General features: G+C 38.0%; 1 protein-coding gene across 1 annotated transcript in view; it reads left to right on the plus strand.

Annotated features, from left to right (window-relative positions):
• The window catches only part of Nrg (Neuroglian), a 42,995-nt gene that overhangs the window by 4,432 nt on the left and 23,079 nt on the right, over positions 1–15,484 (plus strand). The window contains exons 4-5 of the mRNA XM_074102050.1: positions 10,579–11,196; positions 11,670–11,860. Coding sequence (XP_073958151.1) covers positions 10,579–11,196; positions 11,670–11,860 — 809 coding nt within the window. The remainder of the gene's footprint in view (positions 1–10,578; positions 11,197–11,669; positions 11,861–15,484) is intronic.

Raw genomic sequence — 15,484 nt, forward strand, 5'->3', positions numbered from 1 at the left:
CTGCAGGAATCAGTGTGGCACAGTTTGTCTGGCTGGGCGCCATTTTTTTCTAACAAGAGTTCGTTGACACAATTATTTAAACAATGTGCACATAAATTATGGTTAAGTTGGAGATGCTGAGTACTTTATGGCACGTACAATTACTGTACTGAAAGATGCTCGTGGAAAGCTTGCTAAATTGAACCATATACCTTTGAAGCTAAGGGCTACAAACATTATTTTTGCAAAGAGTTAAGAGAGAAGATCGTAACTTTTAATTCAGTCAAATTATTACATCCTCATGAGGAATAAATAAAGAATATTTGAAATTACCGTAAATTGTTAAGTTGATACTTATAACAATACGTAGTCTAACTGACATCATAATTATCGTTAGACCCTATTCATAATCATAAATTATTGTTTCGTGATTTCATTAAAACTTGAATAAAGAGGTATGAAATCAAACAGCAAAATTTATAAGGATTATTGAGATGATCAATTATTTAAATGCGTATTTTACTTAATTTGTAATCGTATATTTGCAGAAAAGAAGATTCGACAAATTTATTCTTTCACTAGTGTTTATCCGTGAACCCTATCGGTCGGTCTAGCAGTCAAATTAAACTTCTGGGAATCCCGTAGGAATTCAACCGCTGGGGAAATGGAATAAACACCTATGATGTTATAGTTATTATATCACAGGGGCCCCCATCGCAAGTTTATGTCCCGGTTTGAAAAACTTTCATTCGGCGCTGTTCAAGGCCGTCTTTCACCTATTAGAGGCCCTGGGCGCAACATACTGCATGCATTCGGTAAGCCTGATTTTCAGGCGAGAATTGAGTAGCTATCGGTTATCGTTTGGTAATGGAGTAGGGGCTAGGGGGCCCATCGCGGGGCCCTGGGCACGTGCCCAGTGTGCCCAGTGGGGAAGAGGGGCCTGGCGCTGTTCAGGGCCATAATTTCTGCTATTCCTCTAAAGAAACGTATAAGTACCTACTATAACATATCAAGCTAAAATATTAGCTAATGCATCGGTGAAACTAGGTCTCAGGTCTAACATTACAAGAAAGGCTGCAGTGCAGTCAGCGGGTAATCCGACACCGCACTTACGCAGTTATCTCGTTAGATGCCCGTATGTCTGGACGGGGATTTCACAACTCATTGAGAGAAATGTCTACCGTTTGAATGAAAATATTGTTTCCGATTCTCTGCCCATACACCCCAGTATACACAGGTAGATAAGCCAATTAAAAAAAAACATGATTTTTAATTGGTCATCAGGAGTTGAGAAATATTAATACAATCAAAACAACCAGCCTTTGATATGAAGGTAGCTCTTAGCACAACCAATGAAAATAGTCTGAAAATCTATTTTTTTTTTGGCTTCTGGCAGTAGGTACCTAATCATCTAACGCTGTCCACACTGCGTAAATTTTGCTAAGAATAGGGGCTCTGCTAGCATTGAATATTCATGGATAAGTACCTAAAAATGTATACGGAACCCTCGGTGCACGAGTGCAACTTGCATCTGGTGAGTTTTTTTTATGACAAAAGCGTATAATTTTACACGATAGCGCCTAAGACAAGAGTATGTGAAAGCGTGACTATGGTGAAAATATAATTCAGAATTACACAATTTCAACATGCTTTGCTCCCACTCTGCCATTAAGTTCAAAGACGACATAGAATGCACGTTTACAAGGTTATACAGGTATAGCAACTTATACCATTACAATAGATTTATGGTAACTATCTGCATTACTTACTTATACGCCACACGGTTATTTAAAGTTTGGGTTTCGTAAACAACTACTTTTTCCGGGATAATATGTGTAAAATGTTCCAAATTGACAATTCCATTTTTAGGGTTCCGGAGCCAAAATGGCAAAAAACGGAACCCTTATAGTTTCGCCATGTCTGTCTGTCTGTCTGTCCGTCCGTCCGCGGCTTTGCTCGGGGACTATCAGTGCTAGAAAGCTGTAATTTTGCACGGATATAATAATATATGTAAACTATGCGACAAAATGTACAGTCAAGGGCATAAATATATATACGTTCCCAAGGCGTCAAAAATACCTGCACAGTAGATTAGCCAGAAATATCTGTACCGTAATCCGGCCCAAAAATATGTGATCATTTAGTTAGTCAAAAAGATCTAAACATTTACATGGCCATAAATAAATGTACAATGTCAGTCAAATATATGTAGGCAAATAGGAGGCCATAAATATCTATACACGCTACTCTCACATATATAAGAACAAAACCCAAGCCAAAAATATCTATACAGTCAAGGGCAATAATATCTACACAGTCAAAAATATCTATACAACAAACAAACAAGATTTCTAATTTTGAATTATGACAATCACCGAAAAGAGCACCGTTCTGTCATGATCGCTTTGTCCTTTTCATTTTGATCGTGACGTCATTGACGTGTCATTTGTGTTTCCTTTCACCCTATTATTTTAGATTCTGCTTTACAGCTATATACCATACAAGATAGGCAAGAAAATAGGGCAAAAATATCTATACACTTTAGTACCTTGTCACTTTAACCACTGTGACAGTTCATATATGGCAGTTCAAATATGACGAAAATAGACAAGGTACTAAAGTGTACACATATTTTTGCATAATTTTTGCACATAAATTTAAAGTAGGTGTCGACCTAAGTACCTAATTTAGGTCACTTTTAGAAGCCTTTTTTAAAAATTAATTTATACTTGTAATGAATCGTTGACGTATAGCCGGGCATGTGCACACCGGAGTTTATTTTTGATTCCTCTACTTATGAAAAAATAAAACAAATTACTAAAAGCTACATTTTTTTATTTGAAAAACTTAGGTAAATTACTTTCATCATAAAAAAGGCTACACATTTTTTTATACTTAAATTACCTACGTTCATCATAAAAAATCCACATTTTCTTCATATTAACAACCTAATATTTTGTATACCCTCCATCTGCATCTTTCACCGCTTGCAAACGGTCTTTCAGGTCGTCCTTTGGATGCATGATTCCTTACATTTCCTTCTTCTCTATACCTTTTTCACCCATAAATATACAGTACTCCTCTAAAACAAATAAAAGTAACAATAAGTCAATGAATACCAGTTTGCTACAAAAGGGGTATTAAAAAAACATTCGGATCACTCAAATGTATGATTCGGCGCACTCACCATTACACCTAATTCCTCAGCAATTTGTGATATGGAAATTCTGTCTTCCCACATCATTACGATGCGGTGTTTTATATGGTCTGAAACCCTGTACATTATTTTTAAATATTTTCGATAATATCAATGTGTACCGATATCCAGAATAGCATTAAATTACATTATTACACATAACATAAATCAAATTGACGCATATCAATGGCAAACTTGACATTCGAATACATTATTATCATTAAGTAGGTACGAGTACTAAGTGGCCAGTATTTATAGTGCTGATATAAACCTTTTTAAAATAGTTTTAATGTGAATGATACTTCGAATTATGTGTACATATTAATGCCCTTGACTGTATAGATATTTTTGGCTTGGGCTTTGTTTTTATGTATCTGAGAGTTGCGTGTATAGATATTTATGGCCTCCTATTTGCCTACATATATTTGACTGACATTGTACATTTATTTATGGCCATGTAAATGTCTACATCTTTTTGACTAATTAAATGATCACATATTTTTTGGCCGGATTACCGTACAGATATTTCTGGCTAATCAATTGTACAGGTATTTTTGACGCTTTGGGAACGTATATATATTTATGCCCTTGACTGTACAATAAAAAATTAAAAAAAAAAAAAATTTTTTGGGTTACGTCCATAGACATAAAGTGGGGGTGATTTTTTTTTCTCATCCAACCCTATAGTGTGGGTATCGTTGGATAGGTATTTTAAAACCATTAGGGGTTTGCTAAGACGATTGTTCGATTCAGTCATTTGTTTGCGAAATACTCAACTGTAAAGTGCAAATTTTCATTAAAATCGAGCGTCCCCCCCCCTCTAAAATCTAAACCGGTGGGTGGAAAAATTTGAAAAAATTCAGGATGGTAGTAAGTATATCAAACTTACAAGGAAAACTATAACGGCTAAGTTTGCTTGAGAATTATTAGTAAATAGCAGCCTAAGGTATAAAATATACCTAAACTTGGAAGATTCCGTATACAATGCGAAATCCTTAGAAAAATATTACTTAATTTTTTCGTAATGGTTACGGAACCCTATTTTGGGCGTGTCCGACACGGCGTGTTTTTTTCCCTACGTAAAATACAAGCCGGGTATAAAACAAACTTCTTGGTAGGTACAGTCAAGGTCATAAATATTTGTCACGTTACTAAAACGTCAAAAACATCTATTCACCTTTATGCCACTAACCATATGGTCGATGCATACATATAATTTGACGCTATGGCTGTATGTATAGATATTATGCCCTCGACTGTACATAACTAGAAACTCAATTATTTATATTTTTTTAATTTTTCAACATCTACAATCCGAGCGTGTAGTAAAACAACATTATCAAATTTCTTTAGTCAAATAACTATGACATAATACCAACTATTAAACACGACAATGTGTCCTTCTTACTTAAGAGTTAGTAAAAAAATTAAGCGACAATTGTTTGACTTAGGAGGCTGCGGGGACACTTTAGAAAATGGTTCGCGCGTTACGTATAATAGTTATGAACAGTCACTAAATGTACTCGAGTTAAAACTTTGGAAGTTTATGAGAATAAAAAGTTGGGAGTTTATATTCTACAAGCTGCCTGCCCCGGCTGGGCGGGTATACTAATGACGAAAATGAGACTTTCTGCCGCACTTATTTCTATGAAGATTTTAAAATCAGGATCGATTGGATGTTTCCCGGGAAAATAGAGGGAAATCTTCAAATATTGTAGGCAAACCTACATGCAAATATCTACTAGTTTGGGTATACTTTGTAGTATATAGTAATTCGTGCACTTCATTTAGACATATGTATGACTTGGAGTAATGACCTGGAATCAATGACTTATCAACAAGTATTTCACGTCTTTTATATCGATTATTTTAATATAGTTTGCTAAGCAATTTATTCTCTTCGTAATGCAAGTATCAAGTATCTTGTATCGTGAAAAGCAATAAGTATTTTGTGGAAGATGAGCATTTGAACATTTGATTGTGCACACACAAACACATTTTAGTTATTTTGGAGTCGGTTAAATTTGATGTTTTAAATTTTTATTTATACCTTAACATTGTCTCTTAGCGTGTCTATTGCCTACTACGATAATATTAATAAATAGTCTTTTAACCGCTTATGTGTACTGCTACTGGTCTTAAAAATAATAACAAAAAACCGCAACGGGGAATATCCCTTTTAAATGCGTTTCAAATATTATTTTAGTAGGTAGTTTAGGGCTAAAGATATATTTTAATGATAAATTAAACAATAGAAACCAAACGAATCATTCTGTACAATACCCATATATTTATCAAAATTGACAACCGCAAACAAACCACAGGCGAAATAGATTGACACAAACAATTTTAAATCAAAATTCAACAGTTACATTTGAACTTTTGAAAATTAGCGTTCTCCCAAAGCTGAAGAGCAATCTAAATGCCTGAATTCGTTGTGTGTGTCACGCGTTAGAAGCAAACGTTACATTTATGATTCAAGATTTGAATTGATGAGCATTCATAGAAAGTTGTCATAGTGAGATGATTATTGCCAATGTTCAAGAGTGGCTCATTAATATAAAGGCAACCACCACACTAACCCTGTTTCAGCATCCATTGATTAAATTTAAATTTATTTGACGGATAAATGTGATGCCGTCTCTGTTTGTTTTGTTCGAATTGTTAATTTATTATTATTATTAATAGACGGAGACGGCATCACATTTATCCGTCAAATAAAATTAATCAATGGATGGTGAAACAGTCCCTAAAGCCTAGTTTAGACTTACAAGAAAACACGTACAAAGTTGCATTTCATTGCGAGGCCGTAAAAGCCAACGAGTTTGTAGTGGTCAATCGAGCGCCGCCATGTAATGCAACTTGCACGATTTTTCTTGCAAGCCTAAACTCGACTTAAGAGTTCAAAGAAAGTCGTAATGGAAGTTCGTTATTTTTAATCCTCAATCGACGACCGCAACCATTATCAGTAGTGTACCGATTTAAAAGAAACTTCCGGTCGTGCGTATTGGTGTATTAGGTTGGCTGTAGCGTGGTCCATTTACTGCCAAAGTAAAGCATGAAAGCATCACATGTCCCTATCCGCACTACGCCTAATCTCCGTTACATTACCGTCGTATTAAATGTCACGTCAGCACATCCTGGCTCGTATGACGGCTGCTAATGTTAAGCTAAGTGCTTTTAGCTAACAGTCTCAGATACCATGACGATAATTGCGTCACTGGCGACATTAAAAAAAAAAAACTAGAAATGCTCATGTATCTAAGTTGTTTTGTTAGGTTTTATCGCGGATGTATAACTTTATATTTGTTTTCTGACCATCTTAGTGTAAAAGGGGAGGCTTTATGTCTATGATAGAGTCGTTACTGTCCCGTTACCTGTGCGTGCATTTTTGTTGCCACCAATTTGGTATGCGATGCGTCCCGCGAGAAATTTGCTCGTTTCCAAGATATTTCATTATCAATTAAGATTGGTTTTTTGGTCCAGTGGTGGTGTGGCGGTATAGCACGTGGCACGGAATGCCGAGGACCTGGGTTCGATTCCCAGCGCTGGTCTATTTTTCTGGTTTTTCTGTGCATCTATGTTTCAGTTTGTATTTTCGATATATTTTATTATCGTTTTTTTAATCGCATAAGAAGTTCCGCATTATCCCTTACGCTCTTAAACTCGTCTTACATATGCCCGAGATGACAATTTTCTATGAACTGAATAGTTTATTAAAGGCTCTTCATTAAAGTCCAATACATCTTTATTTGAAGGATCTTGTTATAAAAGATACAGCAACAAACTACCACAACTCTAGCCTACCAACCAGCCACAACCACTTAGGAGTGAAGTGACATTAGCGATTGAGAGTGTTTTAATTGAAGTGGGTACTCACTCAACATTACCAGAGGCTCTATTGTTTAAAAGCTCTGCTATGTGCATACATATTCAACATTTTTCTACCGTTTGATAGAAAGAAATGGTGAATGCGTTGATGATACCAAGTGCCTTGGACGATATGGATGGCCTCAGTTTCTGTAAAATCCACTTCATGATTTCATGTCCTTTGCTGCAGTGAAGTCGCTAAAGCTTCTGATGTGCTAGGTATATGTACATATGATAATTATATTCATTACTCAAAAAATATATTAAATTTTGCTGATGATGTGATTTGAGCTGGTGTGTCACCGCATGCAGTCATCTCTGGAGGTCCGAGTGATGTCATTAGCGATTGGCATGTCCCGTCCGCATACTGATACGTTCGCAACAACTATTTACAACAGATTTATTAATATAAACAATAGCTTTTATCACTTGTGCTTTATTGGCTTATAATTTATTCGGAAAATGTTAGCGAGCGAGCAAGTTTTACTGTAATTGGCTATTTGATACCACCATGAACTAGAACTGACATACTTTATTTAGTTTGTTTTACTTTTAAAGCTCATTTAAATAAGTATCTTCTCCAAAAAAACACGATTTAACAAAAAAATTCAAGTAAAGTTCGGTCGCTCAGGTCAATTCAATCGTCTAGTTTAAGAGTAAGGAAGAGTTTGAGTTGACCACACAATTAATTTTATTAATTACGTATAATTAATATGAAAGTAAGGAAGTCACAGACTATGGTGAATAAATATATGATACTGATTCAGTACCAATTTACAGTTATTTGTTTTGACCTGTGGCCATACATAGGTCTCACGTAGAGGGTAGTGGATGTGGCCCGGATTCACACATAGAATGACCACTCGAGCAGAGGTTCGAGGGTTCAAGCGCGGAATCTCACCTATGGCCTCTCCAGCAGATGAGATTGTAATTTTTCGGTGAAGGGAAACACTGCGAGGAACCTGCACACACCTGCGAAGCAATTCCATGGTGTATGTGAGTCTTCTTCTTTTCCTACGTGAGTGAAGGTCCCAATCCGAATTGGGCCACATACACAAACCACAGCCCAAGACTTCGGAGAAGACTGTGTCCAGTCTGAAGATGATGATACCATTACTGTAATTAGGCTTCATTGATGTCCTTAGCAGTATATATATTACGTTATTTAGCCTGTCGGCTTAAGATTTCCTCTTCCCACTCAAGTTTTGATTCGTCATTGTTTAGTTCTGTTATTGTCTGCGCGTGGTCTGAGCTAATACTTTGACCAATTTTTCAAGGAACAACTTGACTCACTAGTATTTCTTAATAAATAATTTATTTAATAATCAAAAAATACAGCAATACAGTTATGAAACCAATGCGCTGTATAATTCAATTATCCTACTTCCTACTAATATTATAAATATGAAAGTTTGCGAGTGAGTGAGTGTGTTTGTTACTTCTTCGCGCTGAAACGGCTGGACGGTTTTGGATGAAATTTGGCGAAAAGTTGTTTATAACTATTAAAAAGAGTCATGAAATTTAGTATGTAGGTAGTTGGACGTCTGAAATAACACAATAGGCGACTTTTTGACCCGATTTTCCACGGGATACCTAGGGATAAAATCTTGAAATAACAACCGCTGGCTTAAGAGCCATGAAAATTTAGTATGTAGGCAGCTGGACTCTGGAATAACACATAGGCTATTTTTATCGATATTCCCCGGATAGTTTTTGTAACTAAGGGACCCCATACATCCTGTATTATTACTATTATTATTTTGTATTTTTTTAAATTGTATACTATAGTTTTTAAGTATTTTTTAGTAATTTTTATTTTAAAAAATGACTTTCTGCCAAGTTTTCTTGCGGCCATTCTTCTTGGCAATGATAGTCTTTCAAAGCGCTGGTAGTTTAAAAAACTACGTGTAAAAGTGCCCTTTGCGGCCTATTTACTGAATAAATGATTTGAATTTGGATAGGGAAAATTTTGAAATTCAGCACTGGGTTTAGTTTGAATTTGTACAGTTATTCACAAACAACCTCAATGAAGATCACGATATAAATTTTGGAATTTCCAGGGAATTTTGTAAAATCCCGAAAATTTCAATTGCAACTACAGACCGAATAGTTTACGCGTGCAAGTCGCGGGTAAAAGAATATTTATATATACAAGAAACACAAAAAAACACAAAATACAACTATTACATAACTTACACTTCTTAATTAAATGTGGCACAGTCGCCATCACAAGCTCCGTAGATGGAAAACTATCGGTGACAAAAAAATAAAGTGCGATGGAGCTTGCGTTCCGCGGCGCGTCATCCTGGATGATGTTGGATGCGTAATATAATTATTACGGGATACGAATATGATGCAGTGACTAAGGAGCACGTCAACGCTTAATAAAGTACGAATACTACGCGTTCATAACGCAGATCTCCCTTCTTTTATTTATAGCCTGACCCATACCTCATACCCACTCGCGCTGGATATTTGTAGGTCAATAAGGACTAATAAATCGCGCCCAGAGCTTCATGACGTCATCTCTTTTTAATGCCAAATGTTCGTAAAACCGTCTTTATTAAAAATGTAAACGTGGTTAATGTTAACTGTACAGTTAAATCACGATTTTTAGGGTTTTTTCTTGCTTTTGTTAAGATCAAAGAGAAACTTTACAATTAACTATAGCTGACAGAATGTAATGTTGTTTTAATTTTTCTAAGAATAATATTGTCATCGGCATTTGTTTTGAGTAAACTAAATAAATGAACCAAAAGAATTTCCTTGCTCACCCGCGACCTTAAGATAGCTAAGCTTATGCAAAATATGCGTGTTCATGCAGTTCCTCCACCTCCACACTGTAAGAACACACACAAATCACACAAACCCATCTATCACCACCACCACACTACACTGACGCGTTTCGAACTCAACCAGAGCTCATCTTCAGAGTGACACAACCGTACACCATGCTACCTGTTGTTAGACTCAAAACAAAAAAGTCTTTGTCTTCAAATGTGCACTCTCACTAAAGGACTCACTTCTTTGCAATCACTTTCTTGGAAGGTGTACTATCTCAAAAAGTGCATTTCCCAATGAACACATTTTTAGAAAAAAGCCGTATTTGTTTGTACACATACGTACCTATAAACGCCCGGTGTAACAGACTTGTACCTACATTTCAGGAAAGTATGTATGTATTTTGGAAAAAAAATAGTTATTGGGCCCAGTGCACATAACCCAACTGAATCCGTATTTGTGTGCGTAAGAGATTCATTCTCTTGCAAGCATTTTCTCTGTTAATTGACAGCACTCGAGTCGGAATGAACAGAGGAAAGGCTCATCGCACCGCTAGTCGTGTGTAGTCGTGACTGGGTCGTACGTCCGTAACAAACGGTTGTGTTAAAGCTTCCGATGATCAACACTCACAATATCCCTTTCCAAACAGTATACGTTAGCTTAAGAGATAAGTTTTATGTTGTGCAGCTTGTGTGCTGGGCCAACAGTCTCGCAAATAAATTTGTCTAATCTTACTTCTTTGTCCGCAACAGATACCGATGGATAAAAAACGGCAAACCGTTCGAATACACGAGCTATGACAACCGAATCTCGCAGCAACCGGGGCGCGGCTCCCTGGTCGTCACCAACCCCAAAGACGAGGACCTCGGCCAGTACCAGTGCTTCGCGTACAACGAATGGGGCACCGCCACATCCAACTCGGTCTTCGTCAGGAAAGCCGAGCTCAACTCCTTCAAGGAAACCGATGGCTCCCAGAAAACAGTCCAAGCCCAGGAAGGGTTACCATTCAAACTCGCCTGTCATCCTCCGGACGGTTGGCCCAAACCGAACGTATACTGGATGTTACAAGGCGACCAGGGCCAGCTGAAAACCATCAACAACTCGCGCATGACTCTCGACCCGGAGGGTAACCTCTGGTTTTCGAATGTGACTCGCTTCGACGCCAGCTCGGATTTCGCATACACTTGCGCTGCTAAGTCGCTGTTCAGGAACGAGTACAAACTCGGTAATAAGGTCTATTTGGACGTGCAGCAGACGGGGATATCGCCGACGCTTAACAAGCACGAGCCTGTCCGACAGTATACTACGAGGAGGAACGAGGTCGCGCTCCGAGGACGGAAGGTCGAACTCTACTGCATCTACGGTGGAACGTAAGTAGATCCTTATGAAGTAAAAGAAGGTATAATAAAAAATGCATTATTAGTTTTTTTTATCAAATAGGTGGCAAACGAGCATGCGGTTTACCTTATGGTAAGCGATCACAGCCGCCCATGGACACCTACAGCAATATTAAGACTGCGGGTGCGTTGTCGGTCTAAAAGGGTGGGGGGGGGGTAAAGCAGGGTATGGGGGAGGGAGGGGGAGGATAGGGGGAATTAGGAGAATCATCTTAAAATAGTCGTAGATTTGTTCCTAAATATTTTTTAAAGTTCTTTTTAGACTTAAAAACTTCAGCCACCCCTCATAGCTTTTATGGGCAAGGAATCTATCTAATAGAAGTCTATTGTATGTTTCTGGAACGAGAAAATATTCGATAACTACTAATACCTGGTCAATTCCCCGACAGTGGGAAGAGTTATCTGCATCTTCGTCCTAAGTCATGTGACGCATGTTTTCCCCTTAGGCCGCTGCCGCAAGTCGTCTGGAAGAAGAACGGCTCCACCATCCTCTCCTCGCACCGGCTGACGCAGGACAACTACGGCAAGACGCTGGTGATCCGCCGCGTGGGGTACGACGACCAGGGCTCCTACACTTGCGAGGTCAGCAACGGCGTCGGCACGGCTCAGACTTACTCCATCAACCTTCAGATTAAAGGTCAGTACACTGTTGTGGTCGCCACTGTTTCACATAGAGATATTAGACCCTGGCCCCTGTACCGATCCTACTAATATTATAAATGCGAAAGTTTGTGTGTGTGTGTGTGTGCGTGCGTGCGTGCGTGCGTGCGTGCGTGCGTGCGTGCGTGTGTGTGTGTGTGTGTGTGTGTGTGTGTGTGTGTGTGTGTGTGTGTGTGTGTGTGTGTGTGTGTGTGTGTTGTTACTCCTTCACGCTAATCCCACGGGACACGGATAAAATCTCGAAATAACAACCGCTGGGTTTAGTCATAAAATTTGGTATGTAGGTAGCTGCATGTCTGGAATAACTCATAGGCTACTTTTTATCTCGATATTCCCACGGGATAGGGATAACATTTTGAAATTTAAGCCGCTGGGTTTAGAGTCTTGAAATTTTGGACAGTTGTTCTTTACGCAACGTCGAAGAAGACCACGATATAAATTTTGGGAATTCCAGGGAAATTTTATAAAATCCCGGAATTTCAATTGTACCAGTTCGAATAGTTTACGCGTGCGAAGCCGCGGGTGAACTCTAGTAAAATATTTTTTCTTATACAAATAAGTGACAATTATGTGGAATTGTAGCACTAGTATTCGCACTTTTATGGTACAGATAGCATAAATAAATGGTGATACCGGAAAACAATGAATATTAAATCTGAACAAGTTTACCTGGACATAATTTGACACCCATAGATAGTGAATGCGAGCGAATCAGCGCGCGCGTATTCAATATGGCCTCTGCAGCGCGAAGTTCTTCGAAAGCAGGATTATTAGCAAGAAAGATTTTGGTTGCGGTACGGACAGATCTAACAGATACCTATTTATTTACACCCAATACGTTTAATATGCGGGTCATAAGGTAGTGTTCCATGGACACGTAGCGGAGACTTTTAGAACAATAGAAACAGTCGATTGAAAATACAAACTGAGACATGGATGCACAGAAAAACCAGAAAAATAGACCAGCGCTGGGAATCGAACCCAGGTCCTCAGCAATCCGTGCTGCGTGCTATAACCCCTACACCACCGCTGGACAGGAATCTAGACACGAATTTTTCCTATGCATACATATCTCAGGTTGCTTATTTCTACTACGCTACTTAAGCAGCAGCACTAGCGACATCTAAAATACAAAAAGACTCCAAAAAACCAATCACAGTCGATTGAATTGAGAAAGAGGTGATGTTATAACTACCTATGATGGCCATACAAAATCTATGGCAGAATCGTGTTTTGACAGAACATAAAAATTACATTAGTTGATTGGTGGTGTCATCATCCCTATTAGTGGAAAACCTGGCTATTTTTCTTAACCAGAACCTGTTCTTTATTTTTATAAGCAAGCAACCACTTATTTGACGTTAAAATTTGTAATTCTATGTAGGTTAGTATCGGACTCCGCTCCCTAAACATTGCGGGTCACGGTCACTTATGACAATGCCCAATTTGTAGAACATTTCATGGCAGTCTATAATTAAAAGGCGTGACACTCTCTGCCACAACGTAAAGTGAAATTGTTGGAGTCGTCGGAACGTAGTAACGAGCACGGGTAACAATCGAGACGAGACTTCGAGCATCCGTTCCTGAGCACGTACAGTCGCTTAAAAAGATTTCGGTGTCCAATTTTGTCCACTCTAGTAGTCGAGCCTTAAATAGACTGTAATTGTACATTGTGTCTCAGGCTGTGTTTCCACCAGGGATGTGACGGATGTGGTTTTATCGAACCGAAAACGGCACCAGGGGGCCTACCATGATCTTTTCATAAACGATCCAAACGCAGAGCAGTTCAATTTAGGCACCTAAACTGAATCGTCGAAATTGGTACCACGACGTTTATTTCTCAGAGCTGAGTCTCAATCTTTGGTCTCAATGGTTTACAAGTGAATGAAAGACTGATATTGTCTCTGGTCCGAAACTGAAACGCTAAGTCACGAAAGGGATGCCGCTATATGCAAACCAAATATTGTATACTAAAACCTCTTTATTTTGGAAAACCATAACTCTATGTCATTCCGTGTTCTTAGCAACCGTTGTGTTGATTACAAATAAAATGTTTACGCTGTCACTAATCCACGAGTCTCTTTTCTCACTGAAAAAATAGTTTTATCAATGAGGAGTTAAGAAGCAAAATGTCGTGAGTACCGAAAAGTTATAAAACTTGAATAAAAGTTTAAAAGTTCTTGAAATTTAAAAATATTCCAAGTAAAACACTTCAAATTCCAAAAGAATTTACACTTATACTGAATCGCTAATTTGACACTGAAGCGAATCAATTCCCACTCAAGTTAAGCATCATGGTACGAAAACCGCTTGAAGTGAGTGAATGAAAATGTCTGTATCGCTGTCGCTGAACCGTGCTTGAACTGAATCGCAAAAGTAACGTCGTGGTACGAAATAGCGATGCAGTTCAGTTTAGAGCCTAAACTGAATCGTATTAAGAGAGCGTGGTAGGCCCCTGATGTTTTCAATTTAGTTTATCGGAACCAGAAACGGAATGTGTGCGAGGAATGTGTTTGTCATGAACCAGTAGAAACGCTTAATTTACCTATCCTCGCACAGCGCAGCTCTGGTGGAAACGCAGCCTTAAGGGCGGTAAATAAGTTATTACGAACTAGAGTCTATTAGAAAACTTTAATGAGTCGATGTTCGCAATTCCAGTACCGCAATAGTGTTTCATCAATTGTGTCAAAATAAATAAAGTTTAAAAAGAGTAATGAAGGAAATACAGAATGGTCATTTGATGACATAATTTTTGGTGAAATTATGATTTATTTTTTTGTGATTGTAATTTACAAATTGAGCTTACGTTTGGTTTATTTTATAACAATCCTGTAAAGTACAGTTTCTGAGAAAATTCAAATTGCATAATATCAAATGACCATTATTGTCCATTAATATTTTTAACTTGCTGTCATTCGGTACATACCCTGTAGGCTGTATATAGCAAACTCCTTGCGTCTTTAAACTTTTTACTGTTCCTTTTTAGGGTTCCGTAGCCAAAATGACAAAAACGGAACCCCTACATAGTTTCGCCATGTCTGTCTGTCTGTCTGACCGTCCGCGGCTTAGCTCAGGGGCTATCAATGCTAGAAAGCTGTAATTTTGCACGAATATATATGTAAACTTGCCGACAAAGTGGCACAATAAAAAAAAATAATAAAATTTTTTTTTAGAGTACCTCTCCCATAGGCGTAAAGTGGGGGATGATTTTAAAACCATGTAGGGGTTACTAAAACGATTTTTCGATTCAGTGTTTTTTTTTGCAAAATATTCAACTTTAAAGTGCGAATTTTGAGAAAGGTTAGAGTAAATAAATTTTACTTTATCACTTTAATTCGCTTTTAATTCTACTGTCCATTGTTTTCTATGTTTCAGACCCTATTTCGGCAAAATATCAGCAGTCTCTCATAGACAATTTTTCACGCGTACCGAATACCTAAGTCCAAAACTAACAATGTGGGTGACCCCGCCTAATAAAGGCGAGTTGTATAGGGACATCGTTCCCCCTTAGGCCAAATATATGTCCGTATCGGATTGCCTTGGCGCGTGTTGCCGTGTAAATTTCATTCCCAACCTAATGGCTTTTTGTAGCATGATATCA

Source organism: Choristoneura fumiferana, chromosome 18, assembly GCF_025370935.1.
Source record: "Choristoneura fumiferana chromosome 18, NRCan_CFum_1, whole genome shotgun sequence".
Lineage (NCBI taxonomy): Eukaryota > Metazoa > Arthropoda > Insecta > Lepidoptera > Tortricidae > Choristoneura > Choristoneura fumiferana.